Source organism: Cyanistes caeruleus, chromosome 10 (genome assembly GCF_971803275.1).
Source record: "Cyanistes caeruleus chromosome 10, bCyaCae1.hap1.1, whole genome shotgun sequence".
Lineage (NCBI taxonomy): Eukaryota > Metazoa > Chordata > Aves > Passeriformes > Paridae > Cyanistes > Cyanistes caeruleus.
The window spans coordinates 18,116,174-18,139,041 of NC_141710.1; the positions used below are offsets into that span (position 1 = coordinate 18,116,174).

The following is a 22,868-nucleotide window of genomic DNA, read 5'->3' on the forward strand; positions in this document are numbered from 1 at the left end:
CTGCAAAGCCACAATGAATTACAGGTGTCAGTTTAAAACCCCTGCAAGGCAATCTGCATTTATTCTTCACATAAAATGAGTAAAAGGAGCTTCTCATTTTGGGTAGGAAAGGAAGGGCCCCCTAATATGTACACAGGAATGTGCCATTGTAGTCTCTGCTGTCTCTCTAGCAGCTTGTAGTGTCTTTGGAATTCCACCCTTCCATTGAGTCAGGTCACTTCACTGCATTCTGCAATAGGTGGCTCTTGGCACACAATGCTTGAGGGGTTCAAAAGGCTCAGTCCTCCTCAGGTCACACACTCATCCAACACTGTCCAAGCAGCTGAGGCTCAGCTGAGGCTCCCTCCTTGTCATCACACCCCTGCATCACCTCTGTACTGATCCTTTTGTGCTAATCCCCATTTCTGACACAGTGCTACGAGCTGCTGGTCCTAAGATTTCATTTTGAAAAGACATCTGGCTACACATGTCCAGCTTCTAGAACTGTCCTCCATGTATGCCAGAATCAGGAATATATATGTATCTTAAGTCTGAATTTTCTGCCTTCAGAAGTTTCCCTTCTTCTTAATGGCCATATATCTCAGCTATCTTTCTGCATCATCTGTATCTTTGTCTTGCCCACATTGGTAATAAGGTCTAATCATCCCAGGTTCCTTTTGAAGACACTAACTGTACTCAGCACATCATTCTCACAATCAGACACATCATCACTGAGCTGCAGACTGGGAAAGTGTACAGCAAGATCAAAACACAGGACAGTGGCCATCACAACTTCATATACGCCAGAGGGCACACAAGAAGGTGACAGGAGGCTGCTTGCTGCCAATTAGTGTCTCAAGACACTACACAATCTTTAATTCTTCAAAAATATTATTTAGCACTTCTTACAAGCATCCACTGCCAACTGTGCCAGGTAAGACAAGAGGCAAAAAAGATCTTCCTCATGACATCTATATTTTTTCACAGGTAGCTTGAGGCACTGAACCCTGTACCATTCCTTTTTTTTTAAGAAACTGTTGCCCCCCATACACTGTTGTTCCTTTTTCTTTCAATACTTTAAGAATAATGCAGGACTATTCTCAAGGGATGATCAGTGAAATGACCAGCAATAATCTGCACAACACTTCAAGTCATGCCTTTGGTGCGTCCCCATCAGGCCTGACTTTCACTGTCCTTCAGCAAACTTTTCTTCTCTAGAAATATCCCATAATACATTTACAAATATGTATCATGACCAATGTCTTCTATGGTCTGTGTTGGTAGTTTGCCATGGGCCCATGTTTGTAAGAAATCTTACTGCAAACTCCTTGCTCCTCCAAACCACCTCCCAAACACTTGTCAGTGCTTATCGCTGTTTGGCTCAGGCACCTTTGAATCATGCTTTCACTAATTTCTTTAATGTCTTTTCAGATGCTTTAGACAGACAATTGTCACCAAAAGAGGATTTCTCTATCAAGGCTACCCTTCTTTTTTTTAGGGACTTTTTACAAGGGCATGTAGTGACAGGACAAGGAGGAATGGATCCAACTAAAAGAGAGTAGGTTTAGATTAGATATTAGGAGGATGCTCTTTTCTGTGAGGGTGGTGAGACACTGGCACATGTTCTCCAGTGGATGCCCCATCCCTACAAGGGTTCAAGGCCAGGTTCAATGTGGTTTGGAGCAACCTGATCTAGCGGAAGGTGTTCCTGCCCATGGCAGGGGCTGGAACCAGATGATCTTTAATGTCCCTTCCAACCCAAACCATTCTAGGACTCAATGATTCCTGCCAAGAGCGTTGTGTCTGTCTTAGTCTGCGAATGGGTGGAACTCAGTGGCACAGGGTAATTTGCAACCCAGAAGTACAGATGGTTTCAAAAAGTGATGGGCAAGTTCCCAGGGACGTTGTATCAGTGTTTATGGTCACCTGAATGCAGCGTGGTTCAGGAAACCCACCTGTTAGCTGTGGAGACACCTGTCAGTCAGCATCACCAGTGGCAGGTGGTGTCAGGACCTATTTGGAGTCCCCAGCCGAGCTGGAGCCGCCACTCTGCCGGCCCCAGACCCAGTGCAGCTGGCAGTGGCAGCGGAGCCGGGGGGCTCTGAGGTGGTGCCTGAGGCGCTGGGGCTGACACCCGCCTCTTCAGCACGGCCACGAACGGCACAGCCCCACGCCCGGCCCGCTGGCCCGCAAAGAGCCGGGCCCATCGCACCGGGCCCATCGCACCGGGCCCATCGCACCGAGCCCAAAGCACCGAGCCCATCGCACCGGGCCCATCGCACAGAGCCCAAAGCACCGACCCCATCGCACCGGGCCCATCGCACAGAGCCCAAAGCACCGACCCCATCGCACCGGGCCCATCGCACCGAGCCCATCGCACCGGGCCCATCGCACAGGGCCCATCGCACCGGGCCCAAAGCACCGAGCCCATCGCACCGGGCCCATCGCACACAGCCCATCGCACACAGCCCATCGCACCGGGCCCATCGCACCGGGCCCATCGCACCGAGCCCATCGCACCGGGCCCATCGCACCGGGCCCATCGCACCGAGCCCATCGCACCGGGCCCATCGCACCGAGCCCAAAGCACCGAGCCCATCGCACCGGGCCCATCGCACCGGGCCCATCGCACCGGGCCCATCGCACAGAGCCCATCGCACCGAGCCCATCGCACCGGGCCCATCGCACACAGCCCATCGCACCGGGCCCATCGCACCGGGCCCATCGCACCGAGCCAAAAGCACCGAGCCCAAAGCACCGAGCCCATCGCACCGGGCCCATCGCACCGGGCCCATCGCACAGAGCCCAAAGCACCGAGCCCATCGCACACAGCCCATCGCACCGGGCCCATCGCACCGAGCCCATCGCACCGGGCCCATCGCACCGACCCCATCGCACCGGGCCCATCGCACCGGGCCCATCACACCGAGCCCATCGCACCGGGCCCATCGCACCGGGCCCATCGCACCGAGCCCAAAGCACCGAGCCCATCGCACCGGGCCCATCGCACCGGGCCCATCGCACCGGGACCATCGCACCGGGCCCATCGCACACAGCCCATCGCACCGAGCCCATCGCACCGGGCCCATCGCACACAGCCCATCGCACACAGCCCATCGCACACAGCCCATCGCACCGGGCCCATCGCACAGAGCCCAAAGCACCGGGCCCTCAGCGCGGGGCAGCGCGGGCGGTGCCGCCCGAGGCCCCTCCCGGCCGGAGCCGCCGTTGCCGCCGTTGCCAAGCGCCCGGAGCCGCCTCAGCCCCGGAGGAGCCGCAGCCCCGGCCTTGCCGAAGCCCCGGCCCTTGTGGGCTCCTCCGCGACCATGGAGAGCCCGTGGAACCCCTCCGCCGCCGCCTCGGTGCTGGCAGAGCTGCAATGGGAGCCCGGCTACGCCGTGCCCGTTGCCAACGCCGAGAACAAGGCGCTGGAGGACGAAGTGAGCGCGGGGCCGCGGCCGGCAGGGAGAGGAGCCCGTCCTTCCCCGGGGCCGGGAGGGATGGAGGGATAGAAGGAAACCTGCCGGGCTCCCGGGGAATCGGGAGGGCAATCCCCGCCTCCGAGCGTGGGACCCGCGCACCCGCATCCCCTGAGCCCCGCAGGAGGAGCAGTGCGAGCTGCCCGTTCCCTTAGCAAAGTTCCGGATTTTCGCCTGAAGTCCTTCATTTCACTGCTTTGGAGCAATATAGCAGCTATTACTTACGTTATTTTTTCATTAATAATTGTAATGACTATTTTTAGATATTTGCAGGTAATAAGCACTCAACCGCAAACAGTAATTTGACGATTCTAACTCTTAAACAGCTGCAGAAGATGCAGAAGGAAAAGGAGAACCTGCAGAATGAGTTGACCAACTTTGAGGAGCGCATAGAAGCGATGACGTCTCATTTGAAGAACGTGAGACAAGAGATCAGCTTCTCTGAGGTAAATCAACACCTCTAGCGGATCCATTTGGTCAGGCAGACCTGTAACCTGAGTATCTCTGGCTGCTATCCCATTCTATTTTGCCAGCTTTGTTAGAAATTTATTAGGCCTTTTTTCCAGGATTTCCACAGGAAACAAAAGTTAAACTATGTACCTCAGTGATATAATTTGGTGGTCATTAAGACCATCCAAATTCAATTTACTCTACCTAGGAAGAAGCCAGGAAGGGTGCATTTTAGAATTCTTCCTGAATGAGGACTTTTGTAGATATGGCTAAAAAAAAATTGGTCAAGGAAAACAACTGTGTAAGGGGAAAAAAATCATAATCTTTATAATGGTGAAGAGTTAGTTGTGAAACGTGAAATTCTGGTGAAGACTTAATTCACAGACATGAAAAATGAAGTGAGATGGTCAAGATCTCTGAAGTTTTACCTACATTCTGAATTAACTGACCAAAAGGGCTGGTTTAGATTTCTAATCTTGAGACAAAGAATTACACCTTCTAGATAAAATATCCTAGGAGAAAAAGTCTTATGAAACTTCCCTGCAGATGAACAGCTTCTTAATTTTTTTGGCCAGATTAAAGTGTTAATTTGAATTAAAAGAAAGAAAGGTTAGGCAATATCCAGATACTGCTATAGGCCAGAAGGGGAGGTCTGTCTCAGCACAAAACAATATTTTTTTTTGCTGCGCCTCCCAGATCTGGTGTAAAGTCACTGGTGATGAAGAGACTAAGATTTTGATGTTGAAATGTTAAGATTTTGAATTTTGGGTGAAAAATCTTAGAACTGAGATTTTAGGGCTACAAAAGGTTGATCTGTGGATACTTGACACAATGTTTACATATAAGAATATGTGTATTTGAGATACTAAAATCAAACCAATAAACTTTTTCTGAAAATTCCTTCATTTACATGGTGAAACCATCTCTGACTCGGGATTTGTTTGCATGTAAAAGAAAAGTTTGCTGATGTATACCTTTTGTTTATTGTAAAATACTGAACTTTATTATTCTGCAGTCTCTTTACAAAGCCAAAGAAAATGAAATTGAAACTGAACATCACTTTAAAGCCCTTGCTGAGAGAGAATATGGACGTCTCAAAAACGACATTAAACGACTGAAAGATGAGATAGCTTCCTTGAGACAGAAGAAAAACACTCAAGAAGTAAGGTTTGAAATTTTTGGAAGTGAACACCTATATTGCAAAATTTTATGTCTTGTCCTCACTTGCACATACACCCACAGTAGTATAAGTCAAGAACAGCTAATTATAATTAAAGCTTATAAACTGTAGTAGATGGGATGGGCTTTTCCTGTGTAGGCAAGTAGAGTGACACTGAGGATGTTACTGCATAGACTGATCAAGACTTAGCAAATATTAATTAGATATTGAAACAATTCTGTTCTTAATACCAGATTCATAGCCACACATTCATATCACTGTATTTCTAATTCTCAAAGGTATTTTCTTAATGGTTTAAAAATCAAATGGTTGGTGGCAAATCTTCTCTACATAAAATAAACTTGGGTCATGATTCCAAGATCAAAGATTTGGTTTAAGTTACAACGTAATCTAGTGCTACTCAGTTACAGGTGGTCTTCTGGGTTTGGAACTGTTTCTTTTTCTTTCTATTCATTATTTAATAATTATTTTTTTTTTAAATTTGCTCTTTGTCTTCTTAAATCTGTTTGTAATCTCCAGTCTCTCAGAAGGATAGCAGGATGAAGATATTCACACAGTTCAGCTGGATCAATTCTCCCATTTTTGTGTCAGAAAGTCTTTTCACAGTCATATGAATAGGTCACATTTGAAAATTAATATGTAGGATTAGGGTCTAACAACTGGGCCTTAATGAGTGAGGGAGAAACCTCACCTTTGGATGCCTCAGATCAGTTTATTAAATGGAACAAATACCCTGCAGATGGGTATATATTGTCAGAGGCTGACTTTTCTGTTTAAAATTATCTGCATTTTAAATTTTTGGCAATCTGCTGTCTTGTTTCTTCTTTAAGACCAGGATGTCCAATAGCATTCCTCAAGTACAACACACAATTAATAAAAAAGGAAACTATCAATTCTGTGGACAAGATGTGGGTAGACTTGTTACAGTAGTTTGGACTTGTTGCTTCAATTCCTATTCAATGAATATTAGACATTTGATATTGAAACTTTAATTTTCTCTTCTTTTATTAGAATACTATAAATAAAACCACTAAGAAGTTGGAAAACTTAAAACAACAGATGAACTGGGATGAGGAACTTCTGGAGAGCTGGCTAAAGGAATTAAATCGTACAGATAATGATGCTATTGCAATCCAGAAGTATGCACTGCAAGATGAAGGAAAACTAGGAGTAAGTAGAAATGACAGCAATTTTCAGGAACCAAAGGAAGAACCATTCCATCACTTGAAGACCTTGTTATGTTACCAAGTCAAATAAAATGAAGGCAAGATTTTGTTCAACACTGCTTTGAAATGGGTTTCCTTTTAGCACAACAGTGCAATTCCATATGAGGCTCATTTTGAAGCTGAGAGAACAGGTTTTACAATAATGAGAGACATAATTGAAGACATTAATTTCCTTATTCATCTGGGTAAGATTTAAATATTTTTGGGAGGGTGTGTAAATAGATAATAAAGTCTAGAAAGCAGTGCTACTGAATTAAGAGGAGTTTGTTCAAAACTTCACACCAAGCATGGATGAATAGTGTGGGATTTCCTTTTAGAACTGAATTTATTAATATTGTTGAGGACAAATTACAGTTACTTCAGTAAGACTACTGAAATACTAGAAGACATAAACATATATATCTGCATGAAGAAGAAGTCCAGTCAAAAGTTCAGGGTTTATAAGGGTGAATTCCCAAGTATATTACTAATGTAGAGATAAGTAACCCTGGTTATTATTCTTTATAGCCTTTAAATAGAGTGATTTTTACTCATTAAATACATAACCCAAAAACTTTGGTTTGCACAAACACTCTCACTGTTGTATGCCAAGGACACCACACACACATTTACACACATTTACACACATTTACACACATTTACACACATTTACACACATTTACACACATTTACACACATTACAGTGGAGGGTTACTTTGGCCTTGCTGCAGTTTGGTTCTTATGGCCACTTGTATTGACTGAATATTTGGAAGGCCACACTATCATTTTGTTTTCTAAAACACAATAAAATTGATGCCTCAATAATTTAACCTGATTGTAGCAGGGCTTTTAGAATTTATAAAATGTGATCTATTTATTTTCAAATACTTAATTTTCAATTATTTTCATATCCATTCATTTTAGACATTAACCCTTCAAATAGAAAAGTTGACCATGGAAGCAAACCAGAAGCGCAGAGCTCTGGATAATGAGCTTACAGAAACCATGACAGCTCAGGTTTGTGCTTAAGGTTCTCAAAGATCCCTTGTTTATATGTGACAGTTTTGACTTCAGAAATCATGGAGGTGCTTTCTTTTAAACAGATGGAACTTGACAGAGCAGCTGAAGATTTTCGCAGGGTTCATCAAGAAAGGCAAGAAGTCATCAGGCAGTGGGAGAATGCAATTCATCAGATGCAAAAAAGAGATCAGGAGATTGATCAGTGTGCTTTGGTAAAAGTGCTGTAACTGGTCCATGTTGATTTGGGGTTTGGGTTTGATGTGGGGCTTTTTTTTGTTGTTGTTGTTTTTTATTAACTTCAAAACTACAGAATAATTTTCTGGGTAGCTAATGTTTTACCAAATCTTTCAAAATGCATAATTTTCACTGAGTAGCTATAAATCTGTCAGATAAAGTAAGCATCACTAATACTGGTAATTTTCCTGTTTAATTTCATCTGTTTCAAGTCTACCAGAAGTGTTGCTTAGGTTTTTTTTTTTTCCTTGGTTCAATCAATCAAGAATTATTTTATTTTCATATGAGTTTACAGTGTCTTTTTGGTTCTAAATTATTGGAATATTTTGGAAGTTTCCAGTCCAAAACCACTGTAGTGTTTGGTGTGATATATCCATGGAATAAAGTAATTTTAAGAATGATAACTGGGCTGTCTCAGGCAAATAGTAATAATAGGAATTGATCTTCTGGTTGTACCATTTATTAATCTAACACATCTTAACTAAAGCAAGAAAATCAAAGAAGTTTTTATCCTGATAGCTAATTGCAGAGATAAAACAGGAGATCCGAAACAAAGAAATTTTGCTGAGGGAGAAGACTGCCTTTTTGGTAAATGAAACTGTTAATAATATGGAGTATGAAAAGAAAATATTTTCTGCTGAGCGGGAAGCAAACAACCTCCGAAAGGAGTTCCAGACTCAGGATACTCGCAGGACTCAGCTGCAGGATGAGGTAAGGGTGAGCAAACAATTCAGGAAAACTGTTAAAAACTGTGAAACTATAACTGAGGACCAGATGGAGGAAATACAGGGATACCATTTGCTTTTCTCTGGTTTTATACTAGGCTCTTAATAATTCAAGAAAATGTTGCTTTTCTCTGCCAACTCCTGTTTATTGGGATCTGAACTTTCAACTTAATTCTAGCCATTGAGAGTGGTGAAAAGATTGGAATGTATTCTCTGTTGTGTAGGTGTAAAATGGATTAATTTTCTCTTAAATGGTCTAACACTGTTCGATGCCTCATGAGGCTTCTTTCCCTTAGCACACATAGACTGCAGTATTGTATAAAGATGAAAGAAATCTCTTCCAGATTCCAAACAATTCCTGTCCTGTGCTCTCAGAAGTGTCTATTGATGGCCTGGTAGGCAGGTTCCAGTTCCTGGGAAAAACACCCAGTGCTTTCACATGGCTTTCTAATCAAGAGGCAGTGGGACAGGGCTGCCCTGTGAACAAGCCATGCTTGGTGCTGTCCATACTGAATCTGCACTTAAATCTGGGAATGAGCTGCACTGCTTAGTTACTTAAAGGCTGTAAAGTATTTCTAAGAAGTAATTCAAGTTTCATGGCTCTGCTGAGAAGGGATACACTTGTAATATGTGAGTAAGTTTTTTCTTAACAAGAAAATGGTAACACTGGGGTACTCAGCAAGTTTAGTGATTTTTGAAAAGCACTGCATCTGCTGTTGCCTTAACTTTGGATAGCTTTTCTGTAGCAGGTGGTTCATAGACTGATCTCCTAATTAAACTGTAGGTAGCTCAAATAAGGTGTAGGCTATTAGATTACCCTATAATTCATGCAAGCTTGAGGGTTTGTAGAATTGGTCGGTTTTCATCTCAAGCTGTGAGATTCTTGCTTGAAGTTTTTCACAATTAATACTCCATGATGGGATAATAGAACAGTCTTCTCTTATTAGAACATCTGTGGGATGCATGTGAGAAACAAGGAAAGAAGGAGACAGTTCAGCCAACAACTTGTGATCTCTAAGAAACCTGCTGTACATGCCCTTGATCAGTTTTCTTCATCTATCAAAGTGAAAACAGTTAAATTTATGCTGTTAAATGATACTGTGAAGATGAAAGAGCTACTGATTGTAAAGTATTCCTATCCTGTTGAATGAGTGTATGCTGTCATATATTTTTTACCAAATTAAATATCTGTGTATTTTTGTCACAGTGATATCTAATCAAAATAATTTTATGCATTCACCAAAGTTTGATATAGAAATGTTGATTAGATATATAAGGTTATCCATGTTCACAAAGAACTTCAGCAAAGTCAGCTGGCACTATAAAACCATGGTTCCACTCATACAGATGCTGTTAGACAGGAATTGCAGCTCATAGCACCTCCATAATTCATTCTACGTTCTTAATTATTATTATTTTTCCCCAGTACTCATACTGCGTAATTAGTAGATTGAATTTACTAGCTGGGCCAATTTACAGTGCCTCAGAATTTCCAGCACTCTTCATTTGAAGAGCACTGTTCAAAAGTAATGGAATACTTTCCAATAAATAGGAAAATATAATTTTAAATATCTTAACATGTACCAAAGTAAATAAGAGCTCAATTGCTTCATTTTGTAATTTATTAGCTGCAGGCTTTGAAATCCATTGTGAACAGAACTGCTTCTGATCTAGAGTCTTTGAGAACACAAATAACTAATCTGAAGAGAGAAATTCAGGGAAAACAAGCCAGGTAAGAAACAGACCTTTAAAGATAACATTTGTAAGGATTAGAAATACAACCAAATCCTTAGGACAGAAAATAACCTTAAATAATGTTGATGACTGAAGACTTCAACTTTCTGATTACTTCATGTCCTGCATAGATTTGGCACTGGGTAATTTAGGCAAAATACTCCTGGTAATCCTTGTTTTTAAAGGGTGGGGGAAAAAAAAATCAGGGCCTTGCTTATCAAAGATTGAAGTTTAGACTGAGGCAACTGCTCAGTCAGATTTGCTGCTTCCTTTTGGCAGCATTGTCTAGGCAACCTACATTTAACTTCTGTCATTTTGTTTAGATTAAAACTTCTTAATGAAAAAAATGCAAGTCTTTCTGATAAACTGAAGCTTGCAATTGAGGAGACACTCAGTGCAGAAGAGAAAGCTTTGAGGTTGGAAGAAATATTGAAGGAAGAAGAAAAAAGTGTTGAGGTAAAATGTTTTTCATGGTTTCCAGAAATGAGGAGTCATTTTTATTTACAAGCTTTATATTTTAAAATTACCTTTTTAATTTTAAAATTTTCTACTGAATGAAAGTATTGATATTACATGTAGCTATTCCATCAAATACTGAAGTAAGTATACATTTAGATATGTCTGCGCTGAGAAAACCCTGTAGGAAAAGAAATGATCCTAGTAATTCCAGCTGTATTAGTTCAGGATACTGATACCCATCAATAAGGTTTTCAAAGAGTGGGAATCTTTTCAGTATCACTGCCACCAAAAACTTCTTGGCTCTAGTAAAATACCACCAAAATTTATAAACCGGAAAAGAGCTGTGATTTTGGCAAACAGTTTAAAAAATATTTAGAAATCTTTTAATCAGATTTGGTTGGCCTGATCTGCTCTTCATTATTTTAATTCTATTACATGACATTCCAACACATCTAACTTGTGGACTGTTAAATAATTACTGCTCACTTTAGATTAATTTTCGTGAATAAAGATTTTGATCTGGGAAGTGGCATATACAAGCTATAATAAGGTGACTATTTTTATAACATGTCTAATAATACTTCTATAAAATTAAATACCAACTTCTTAGGCTGCAAATTAAGTATAGGAAAAAAAAATTGTTATCATCTGCTAAGCTGTAAAGAGCTTTCGAATAAATGCAGTGTTGTAATGCAATCTTCTGAACTTTCCTGCATTTCAGGAAATGCTAATACTGTTTTGTCACTTTGCTACTAATTCTCCTAAAGTATTTTCACTACTTAGCTTCTGACTGAACGTGACAGAAATATTCTTTTACATTTTGCTGGACAGCTGAGCACTGGATATGCTGAATTTTTTGTTGCTCTAGAATGACCAGGTTAAATTAATGTGACAGCAGGTGTCCCACACGACTGACAACAAAGCTGTACCTCTGCATGCTCTTTCATACCACTTTATGCTCTTTCTTTTTCTTACTTTTTTTGTTTCCTAGAGCATGCATGTGAAATAATGCCTTGCAGTAGATTGAATGTAATTTTTCAAACTTTTTAACTCCACAGGCAATAATCACACATTTTAAATATACTTTCAGAAACTAGAGATGGGATGTCTCCTTTATAGAGAGTTTCTTAAATTACTAGCCTTACTGTTTTGGCTTTTCAGATAATTTGGAAACAAGTAATGGTGTAGCATTTCATTTAAATGAAAACCTTCTTTGCTTCCCCTTAAGACAGTTTCCAGGGTGGCAAAAGCCTTAGCAGGGTTTCTTTACCCATGTCTGTGGCGGATAACCCAAGATGACATTGAGCTTGGCAGCTCCACAGCTGCAGGGAAATATTTTAGCTAGGATGAACTGTTCTTGAACAATGTCTGTAATGTATTAGTCAGAAGCCTCCCTTCCATCACCATTAGACACACATGACTATTTGCTGCATCTGTTAATTTACTGTGAAGAGATATTTACAGGAACAATGTGGATGAAATGTCACTGTTTTGCTCTCTAGTTCTGTGGTACTTCTCAGTGTTCCATTTGTGGCACAGTGAGGCTTATTGAATATCTTATCTCTGTTAACAACCTCACTTAAAGGGAGCAAAAATTTCTGTTAAATAAATTAATTTAGATATGCAATAAAGACCATGAGGTGAAGGTCAAGTCATGATCCAGTATCAGTGGATGAATTTGTAATTGTCATTAGTTTCAGAAATACAGCTCAGCATTTGGCACATGCTTAAATCCAGTTTGCTTCCAGAAGTTCCTTTGTTCAAGCATGATGCAAAGGCCACTGATATGTGCTACAGTCCATAATAATTTCATATCAAACTTACACTTGCCTTCTACATCCTAAGTTTTGAATTTGGAATTGCATTTACAGCAAGTTCAACTACAAAAAAATTCAGTTAGAATGTGCAATGTGATTACAAACCCTTAGAGAAGGCATTAAATTATCTCTCACCATTATTTGAGCCAGCAAGATGGTTACATACATATTAAATCCAGAAACACAGTGTTAAACAATGTAGAAAAGTGAGTTCTCAGGTGTTTTGCATATTAATTTAAATGTATATCTTCAAATTCTGTACCAGACTTGAACTAAATGTAAATGAGTTCTTTGAAACAGGAAGGGGCACTCACATCACTTGTTTTAGGATGTAGCTCACAGGAAACTGGCATGCTTAGTGGCTTGAGCTTTGGAAGACCTTTGGCTACTTGAGTGGCAGGGGTGGAAGGAGGGAGGGAAAGAATAAAATTGTTTTCCTTATTAGGGTTACAAAAATAAAATAATCTCAATTTTTGTTGTTTTCAGTTCATTTCAGGTTACCTGACGTGTTCAGCATTGTTTTTTATCCTACTAAAACCTTTCCTGCACTGAGTTATGTGTTAATGGCAACTTACCTCTGAGAAAAAGGTTTTAGATATTTTAGAAATTGTAATTTTAAAATTAGATATTTTAGAAATTGTAATTTTTCAGAATTATTCCATCTTAGATAAACACACACGTACATATATGTGCACACACAGAGTTACAAGAGCAATTAAACCATTGAAAGGCTTTGTATTATAGTCCTCAAATATTCAGATGCTGGAGGCTGTAAGGAGGTTTTTTGAAAAGAATGACAGGAATTTATTTTTCTGAAAGGCTGAAAAGAGTAACATTCCTGTAACTGGGAAAAAATGTCATGTAACTGTAGGGTAGGATTAAGTTTTAAAAAAATGAATGAAAAGTATTACTTTCTCTTTAAGTCAAATACTTTTTTTGCCAACCATTTTGAAAACTTACAATTCCATGTTCCCATTAATGGACATAGTACTAATATTTCTTTCTACATATGATTAATAAAAACAAATACTTCCTCAGCAATTAATTCGGCTGTGATTAATTACTTCTTTCTTCTACTTAATGATCAATTTGTAACCAGGAAAGAGAAAATGAAATGAGACAGTTAAAGGAACAACTTTTCAAGAAGACTCAGGAGTTAAAAGCGCAGAGTGACAAGGAGAAGACTGTTCTGGCAGAAATTGAAGGAGGTCAAAAATCACTTAAAAATCTCAAGAGTCGACTGCGCAAACTTGACACAGATCTGTTAAAACAACAAGAATTAATATATAGCCAGGTAAAATGTTAATGTATTTTCATACTAAGATTGTTTCTTGAGTCTACTGATAGTACATTGCTTGATTTCTGTAATCTTTAACAGTCTTCCATTTTGGCAATGTTATGCAGTATCATTTGAAGTCTGCATTTATTTGTGTGTCAATGTCCAGATAAAATTGAAATTACTGAAACTTGCCAAAGTATCACCTACATTTTGCACTTGTGTCTTTCATTATTTTTTGGATCTGCTGCTTTTCCCACTAATTCCTAAAATCCATTCTTTACTTTGATCCCTCTGAACCACAGACACCTCAGGGTATATTTTTAAAGCAATACAAGAGGTACATGCCAAAATCCTGTTATTTACTAATTGGATTATGTGCATATTTCCTATGCACCACTTTGAAAATTTGTTCTTTTATATCAGCATCCACTCATAGCAACAAGATGGCAACTCCACCATAAGCCTCCCTACAGCAGCCTGTGCTGAGTGTGCTTTGTTGCTCTTCTAGAAGATTACCCCAAACCATCACTGCTCATCAGTCATCTAAGATATTTTGCTAATGAGGTCTAAAAGCCAGAAACTATTATAAAAACAATAGCTTAATTGGGTGACTGTCCTAAAGCCAACATTTAGATCCAAGTTTATTGCTTATCTCAGACTATTAATTCTCTTCAAATTTATTTTAACAGGATTTTTATATTCAGCAAATACAGAGACGGCTGTCACGGTTAGAAGGGGAGGTTAATTCAGATGAAAAAGAAGTTTTGGAAGGAAAAGTTGCTGAACTTAAGAAAACTGTAGAAGAAAAGAAAAAGGCATATGATGTGCTACAGTCACTGTACAGGAAACTTCAGGTAACTTCCTTAGAATATAATTTTCACTGTGTATTTTAGAAACTGTGTGATTTAGAAAGCTCAGAGAACTAGATTGGGCCTTAGTAATTAAGAAGCTGGTATTAGACTAAAGGATATCTGAACTTTGTGTAAGCTTTCCACATGGGTGGAAATCCCTATAACATTTAGAAAAATAGATTATTACTGATTATTATTAAGTGAGACACCATAGCATAAAGACAAGCTTTGAATGGTGGAAAGACAAGCTGAGCTTTCATCAGCGTGTGACTGACTGCTTGCAAATGTCTGAGTTTATCATTAGGCCCATGCAGAACCAGGAGAATGCTGTTTACTAAAGTCATTACTTTTATAGTTTTCATAAATTGGTAAGTACAATTGCATTTAAAGTTGTCCAAAGTCCCCATGCAGCATTCTGCATGAGGTCATGCCATGCAGTTTGCAGAGCAGCATACTGGACACATCATGATGATAGTTCCTGGTTCCAGGACTTAAATTCATTTCATTTAAATTTAGCTGGTAGCTCTTGTTGCAATTTACCTTCACTGAAATAAATTCAATGTAACTTATTTTGAAACAGAATGACATCCAAATCACCAAGAGGACAATTGATAAGACAAGAGAAGAAACAAGTGGTTTGATAGAAAAGATAGAAGAATTAACTCTTTTCAATGAGAGATCACTTCAGGAGTTAAGAAAAGCAAAGCACATTAAGCAGGTACAGCATTATTTTACAGGTTTACTAATACAGGACACTCTTGTTTGGGGTGTCATCTGCCTTCCACAGTGCTACTTCATTACATCCATAAGTACACTTTCCGTAGTTTTCTAATTTACACTTCTTTCCCAAACTTTGAAGTCATCTTCAACACTATCATCTTACTAGGCAAAGTGTTGCTCCTCCTCCCTACACAGCTTAAAGTCTGATGAAATATCAGTTTAATCCCACATCAGTTATAGCACAATATCCACCAGGTCAGTGGATGTTGGGGTTGTTTCCCCTGAGAAAAAATTACCTTTAAAATAGAAAATACATTTACTGTTCAAGGATGGCTTTACATAACACTGAGTTTTTACTCTCAATCTGCGGTGCCTACTAATAAGGTTGGCACACTTTTATTATTAAACTCTAAGCATTTTTTTCTGACAGATGGTTTGAATAAATTTGTATTCTGGTTTAAGGAATTAGAAACAAAGTGTAAATCCTTTCCTCATATTTTGATAAGCAGAAAAATACAGTTCCCACTCCTCTAATTAGTGCACAATTTTTTCTCTGCAGTAAGCTTTAGCCTTCCTAAAGGAAGCACTAACATAGAAAAACACAGTGTCTAACTAGCAGGTGAAAGAATTTTGCCTTTGACTTAACTGGTGCGCTTCCTCCTCAATGAAAACTCTTTCCCTAAACATGGAACTTCTTTTGGGGAATGAAATTTGGGGGAAGAAAAGAAGCTGATGACCTAAAAGCACTTGGATAAAAATTGGTTGAGTTGTAATCATACATGATTTTAAAATAATGATTTAATGTATTTTCATGCTAATGAAGTTCACCACTTGCTGTTTTCATAAGCTTTGGTATATACAAAATTTGCTCATGTACAACATGATTTGCAGGGCTACAGAATCTAGAATATACTCTAAGACAGTTCTAGTTGGTTCAAGTGAGATATTAACTGCTCCAGAAAGCTCCTTGTAAGGTCTCTTACTTTATTTGAAACCATCTAAACTCAAAAAGTTGTAGAAGGAAACGTCTAATAACCCAAAATGCAGTCTGAATTAGAAAGTCTGATGAATTTATATAAAACCATTCAGGAAACAATCTACCCCCATCACAGTCACCATGTTAAACTGCTGAATGAGAAAATGACAAGATTTTTAAATGCAGAGCAAACTGAGTCTAGCACTTTTATATATATTAAAGGTAAAATAATGAATAAATATTAATTTACTAAATTATAAATAATTAAAACAATGATTTCTTATTTTGATACCATTTGGCATTTATTAGGAGATGATGGTCGAAGATAATCTCCTAAAACTAGAACTGAAGCGCCTTCGAAATACTCTATGTAATAAAGCAGAGAAAGTTCTAACACTGGAAAAACAACAACTGGAGTTAAAGAAAGCCATAACAGAAAGAACTGAGGAAATCAGGATCCATAAGGCAATGCTGGATTCCCAGATAAGATTGCTGGATCAGGAAAGGCATCGCATGAGGTAACTGTTCTTAGAGAAATTAAACTTGTAGCTTTGACTGAGTACATATTTTATGGAGACTTACTAAAAAGAGAAGCATTTTACCCAGCTTCACTATTAGAGAAATTCAAGATGAAATAAATCTTGCTCAAAGTTATCTACCAAGACAGCTGAGGCCTGCAGGAGACCCTGTTTATGACCCCTAGGCTGCAGCTTTAACCCCTTGGTGAACAGATCAGTGGCCTTACTGTGGGTGAGGAGCCTCAGCAGAAGTGGGAGGAAACCTCAGCCAGAGACATCTTTTTACAGTAAACACTGTGTGTGTGATTTTGCCTTTTCCAAAATAATCTGGACATGTGAAACCATGTGTCTGGAGGTATGCCAAAGTATATGAAACAGAAAAGTTGCTTTTAAATAGTGTTTACTCCCAGCTGCTTGAGAAAACTCTAATTTCTTTGATTCAAACAGTAAGACTGGTTTGCTTTTTGGTGATGAGCTTTCCATTATGTATCCTATGTAAAAAATTAAATTTTATTAATTACATATGCACACTCTTATAAAGAAATGACAAAGAAATAATGTTTCCCTCCTGTAATAATAATTCCAAAGTATCTGGGATGGTTTTAGCCCTGAAATCCCAGTATCTAAATTCAGCCAAAAATGAACACTTCATTTTTGAAGTAGGGATGAACTGCCCTGCTGACCACACCCCTCACAATAGGAATTAGAGTGATTTAGTGTGACTGAGAGCACAGACTGTAGCCTTCTTCCTTTGGTATCACCCAGCTCTTGGATATTCACAGAGTCTGATTTGGGGCTGTTCCCAGCTGTTCCTCACACTCATCCTGCAGTGGGAATGTTAGGGTACCATCAGCAGGAGGCAGCTGGGGCAGCTCTGGAACTGAAATGCCAAAGCTGTAAATTTGGAGGACCGTGGCACAGCCTCCCAGGATGAAGTTATCTGGGATGTAAAAATAGATTTGACTCCATTTAGAGCTGCAGAAGGCACGGAGGTAACCAGAACAAGGGATATTTGTGGCTGGGAGAACACAGAAAACCACCAAGAGCTGTAGCAGCACAATTCCTGGTACAGGCTGCTGGAATAACATCAGGAATTAAACTGCTGCAGCAAGAACTGCCCAAAAAATGCTACCAGACAAACACTTTCTTAACCCATTTATTTTCTCCCCAAACAAATCATTCAGTGCTGAATTTCAAGATCGCCTATGGAAAATTGATAAACTGAAATGCAGATACGAAATGTTTACTCTTTCCATGATGCCACCTGAAGGAGAGGAGATGAAAAGTCAGGCCTACTATGTAATTAAGGTATTTTATAAACATTATTCATTATAATTCAATTATTTAAGCTATGGATTTCCCTGGGCTCTTAGACAACCTCCTTGCCTACTGCCTACTTTAAGTCCAATTGTTTTATGTTATCTGACACCACTGGTTATTTAAATGATACAGTAATTTATGTGGAGCCGTAATTCTGAGCAGTTTGAAAACTTCAGTGCACATTGATTTACAAATACACAAGAATTAGTGGTCAAGTGATAATCCACTCTGAACTGGAAACAACTGTTTTGGAATCTCACATGGCTTTAAGTTCTTCTACCAGACAGTTATTTCCAGGTATTCATTTTACCATATGGGGTTTATACCTTGAAGAATGTCTGCTTTCCCCTTTCACTTACCCATCACCTATGCATACTTCAGCTTTTCACTGGAAAAAAGAGAAAATCAGTCTTTGTGCAATAACCTGATTCTTGAACAAGAATTTGTTTATTTTGATCTCCACAAACTCTCCAATTTCCTGTTAAATCAACACACTTCCAGCTGTGTGCTTAGTTCTGAACTTCACCTTTTTCTTACTCTTAAATGTTAAATTTCTTAATAATGGTATTGGTGCTGCTGTGAGATCCAGGAGAGCAGAAGACCCTCTGCAGAAGCCACGTGGTCACTGTGGCTATATAAAATACCCTCTACACCTATGGAGATTTTTCAGTGTAACAGACTTTCCAGGGGGCTATAAAAAGTACTTCACCTGTTGGCTGTTTCTTATATCTACTGGTCAGATCAATGAGAAGTTACAAGTGACTAATTCCCAAATTGGATGGCTTCTATCAGTCTCTCAGTGGTTATATGATGGTACAATCTGAAATCTTGGATTTTATGGGTGAAGGAAGCAGAGGTGAAACACGTGCTGTAGTTCACATCAGCAGTGTGGGGCATAGACACTGCTCTGTGCAAGGTGTAGATGCTGCTGGACAGGACTCAGTGAGCTGAGGCAGAGAGGCAGAGGTACCCAGAATCAAATGCACATGGCTGAAACACCTCAGAGAATTTCAATACTGTAAATAACTCCTCCTTCCAGTTCCCTAGGCACCCACATCTCAGTTCAAGTGGTTTTAACCCTGAAATATTGCTGTATAATAAATATTTTCTGAATAATTATCTTAATATTTTCAGTATGTCTACAGTCACCTAAAATATTTGGTTTGCTTTCAGGCTGCACAGGAAAAGGAGGCACTTCAACAAGAAGGTGATGATTTGGATGCGAAGATCTGCAAAGCTCAGAAAGAAATCATCGCTATGGAAAACAGTTTGTGTGTACTTAAAAACTGGAATAGACATTACAAAAATTCTCTCAAGGCAGTCCCTGAGACAAGTATGTGAAATAGAAATTAGATAGTAAATAGAACTTAATTCTAAATAATACTTATTATTTAACTTTTGTGCCCTCTGCTGGCTCTGGAACCAGTAGCTCTTAAATCCTTCTCCCTCATGCAGTCAGCTACTTTTTCATAGTGATTTGGAGTTAGTAGGAGAGTATTTAAATTCTCCTCAAACCTTGGTGTACTGCCAACACCAATGCAGCAATATTCTGAGATGCAGTTATTTTCAAGTGAAAATTGAGTTGTATGCACAGCATTAATGCTGCTTCATTGTTTGGGATCACAGGTGAGGAACTTGAGGAAAGATTGAAACTAGAAAAGGACAAAAAGGATGCTGATGAAAAATACAAATACAAACAAAGACAGATCAAGGAACTTCAGGACAACCTCCAGGTAAAATACAAGTAATGTTCCAGTCAGATAAGACTGCAGCATGTAGCTAAATCCATGCAAGTCATCCTAGATAAATAATAGGAAATTCTGGTGCAATTTTTTTTCTGTTCTTTTATTAAGATACGACTTTTAGAAGGCTCTATATCCCCTTTCAAAAAGTGAGTGATTATTTGAATTTTCCTAAATCACACCAAAACTTCATGTGTTTAGTGACACAGTTAGAAGTTTCAGAATCCCACATGCACTGACAGCTGCTGTTCTGGCAGCCACTAAAGCAGCTGTGTTCATGTGCAGCACACACCACTATTGTACCATCCTGTCCAGCACTGCAGGTTAAAATCCACGTATCTTGGGACCTCTGACAGCTACATCCCAGGAGTTTTCTGGAACAGATTCAGTTTTATTAGAACTGAGGGTGCCTCAGTTAAACAGGATTAAATAGCTGACTTGCAACTTAGCAGGCTGAGGACTAAATGCAGGCAAAAAAGAGCTTGTGTTTTCATAGCAAGGACTCACTCATGGTTCCCTTGGTTATCAAAAAGCCTCTTGGACCTTGGAAAGTGCAACACTTAATTCTGATGTGTGACATTTCAGTTATAATTTTATTAGGCACATGGTGATATTCCACATGACTGTTCTAAGCCCTGAGTCACTGCCTACAGTCAAGAATCATTCCTATTGCTTATTCTACCATCACAGGACATATACAGCTCTTACTTCAGAGATGTTATTTCCTAAGGTAAAGAAAAGGGACACAGGTCTTCATCAGGGAGTAAGTCCTGGGATATAATGAGGTGTAACAGCAAACCCATTCCTGCCTTTAAATTTTTTAAAGATTTAGTTAGTTAGTTAGTTGGTTATTTAATTATTTATTTATTAATTAATTAAAAAAACCCAGCTGCCCTTAAGGAGCTTATTTTATTCATTCCAGTCAAAGGTATCCCTCTTTTCGTACAGGAAACAATGTTGGTTTTTTTTTTTTTAGGATACTTTGCACTGTAAGTTGGTAGGGTGCCAAGTAAATAGTTTGTAGCCACTATGAGACACATCTGAAAAGACATACCTGTAACTTCATTAACAGTACCTTTAAAAGAGATGTAAATTAACTGGAAATTTCTTTGTCCAGGTCTGTATTCACCAAACAGGCAGAAAGTTCCGAGTTAACATTAGCACTAATTGCTTGAGTCACATTTAGAAACAAATAGTAATGACAACAGACCCTTCCACAAAAACAAAAAGTGAACAGATATCAAACCTCCTATATAAACTAATATTACTGTTCAAATGAATTTGCAGAGCATGCAACAAGAGTTTGATGTAATACAGAAGGACCAGGCCTTCTTCAAAGAGCAAAAGAAGGAAAAACAAGCTCTTATTTTGCAGCTGAAGAAAGACATTGAAGACCAGAAGCCAAAACTAGAGAGGGTTATACAACAGGTTTGTGTGTTTATTGATGGGAACTTCTAACTTTATAGTGATAGACAGTAGTGTGGGTTAAGCCCTGTGGGTTAAACTCCTTGGTTTTAACTTAGCAGGTTTCTGAAAAAGTGTTGTATTTTCCTAAGAGTAATGTTTTCAAAATATTTGTGTTAAGTGTTCCAAACTGTCCAGAGAAATTAAGTCTCAGAGGGAAGGTGGAACAAAAACACTGGAAGAGAGAGACATTCATCTTCGTGAACTGAAAGACTTCAACAGAATTGTCAATCAAGTGATAGTTGATGTTCTAGAAGCAAATCCCGATTTAACTGCAGCCTTTCAAATGTACTTTGACAAGGTGAGCTTTCCAGTTAACTGCCACCAAAATCTTGAGTGAGACCTCCAGCCTATTACTGAGTGTCTTTCAAGGACAACTCATAATATGGGAAAACAGGAAAGTGTTCACCTGCTTTCTACATCTCTTCAAATGCCAAGCCCTATAAATGCTCCTGATATCCCAATCCTATTATCCTATTAATCCCAACCATCAGGTCAACTTGTTTTTTCTTTCCAAATTTTCTAGTACAATTTAGAGCTTCCTACAGCTGATTCTCTCAATGGTAGTCAAACTCAGACCCCACAGAGCTCACGACCTCCTACCAGGTAAGTTCTAACACTCTTGGGTTGCTTTGAGATTTTTTTTAAGAACAAGTTTAAACCAGCAAAATTAGTCCCTAAGTGAAAGAATTCTTTACTCTTGTAGGTCATCTCAATTGTCTTTTTGCTGAACACTCTGTAAAAACTTTCTCCTTACTCTGTCCTTTAATTTTACTACATTTTTCTAGCACATGAGGAAGTCTACTTCAGCATCCATCAGTTTAGAAAACCCAATAATTACAGAATAATTATATTTACTTTTGTTTACTTGCTCTAACTAAAAAAATAAAAAGTGGTTTGATGTTATAAAAGCACAATTTTGAGCCACATTTTACACCTGTTAGTGTGAACACCCCTTCTTAATTAAATAGAGAAGATATTGATGCTTTTACTGGTACCTTCTTCCCCTGTTCAAGCTATGTTCAGAGCCTGTGCCATGCTGACCCAGTTATAATCCAACATTCCCAGGTGTTACTGAAGCCATGTAGTGGTGGTGACTACAGAGGTGTTTTAGGGGATTTCACCTGGAATGACCATGGCTACTGAGTGGCTTTGTTGTGAGCCACCCTTGTCAGCTCTGTTTTAGATGCAGGGGTTTCTGTATCCTAATTAGTAAATTTTTGTCTTTCAGACTCCCCAGAAGGAAAAGTTCAGCCTCTAGTCAGGCTTCATCAGCCAAAATTGTGGAGCTGACCTTGTCTATCCCTGCCCCTGAGGAAGCAGAAGCTCTTGGCTCACAGCCAGCCAGCAGAGGCAGCATCTCTGGGATTTCTGAACACAAGAAGTCTTAAGTCATTTTTTGAAGGCCACACTAGTTGAGATTTCTTAATTTTTGCAAGTAACTTCTATCCATGGAGTTACCTGGAAAACTTGCAGCTGAAATACAGTTGTCATTGTGTGGTTCTGCCACCCACCTTCGCAGATCTCCTTGTAAACCATGTATCATTTCCTTCAGCAACACAACTGCTGCCTCCTGCTGCTTGTAAAACAAATCCCCACCAAAGCTCAAACCAAGGGTTCACACTTGAGCTTACCTAGACAATAAATGGTGTTTCAAAACTTGCTCTTCTACTTCAAGTTGGGTTTTTGGCTTTTTTTTTGCGTATTACTCTTAGA

General features: G+C 39.4%; 1 protein-coding gene across 3 annotated transcripts; it reads left to right on the forward strand.

Moving 5' to 3' along the window:
- Nucleotides 1-1,958: 1,958 nt before the first annotated feature.
- Nucleotides 1,959-22,829, forward strand: CCDC39 (coiled-coil domain 39 molecular ruler complex subunit). 3 transcript variants are annotated; one of them, XM_086844091.1, is made up of 21 exons: nt 1,959-2,852; nt 3,078-3,419; nt 3,785-3,904; nt 4,924-5,070; nt 6,100-6,258; nt 7,218-7,310; nt 7,397-7,525; nt 8,067-8,258; nt 9,901-10,004; nt 10,330-10,462; nt 13,382-13,576; nt 14,251-14,415; nt 14,993-15,130; nt 16,418-16,626; nt 17,811-17,934; nt 19,120-19,279; nt 19,573-19,679; nt 20,976-21,116; nt 21,274-21,453; nt 21,679-21,758; nt 22,384-22,829. In XM_086844091.1, exons 2-21 carry the CDS (start codon nt 3,306-3,308, stop codon nt 22,541-22,543), a joined length of 2,850 nt encoding a protein of 949 aa, XP_086700217.1. In that variant the 5' UTR covers nt 1,959-2,852; nt 3,078-3,305; the 3' UTR covers nt 22,544-22,829. The 3 variants fall into 3 exon arrangements, with proteins under 3 accessions (XP_086700217.1, XP_086700216.1, XP_086700218.1); XM_086844090.1 differs by having other exon boundaries at nt 1,959-2,187; nt 2,959-3,419; XM_086844092.1 differs by having other exon boundaries at nt 2,753-2,824; nt 3,036-3,419.
- Nucleotides 22,830-22,868: the final 39 nt, after the last annotated feature.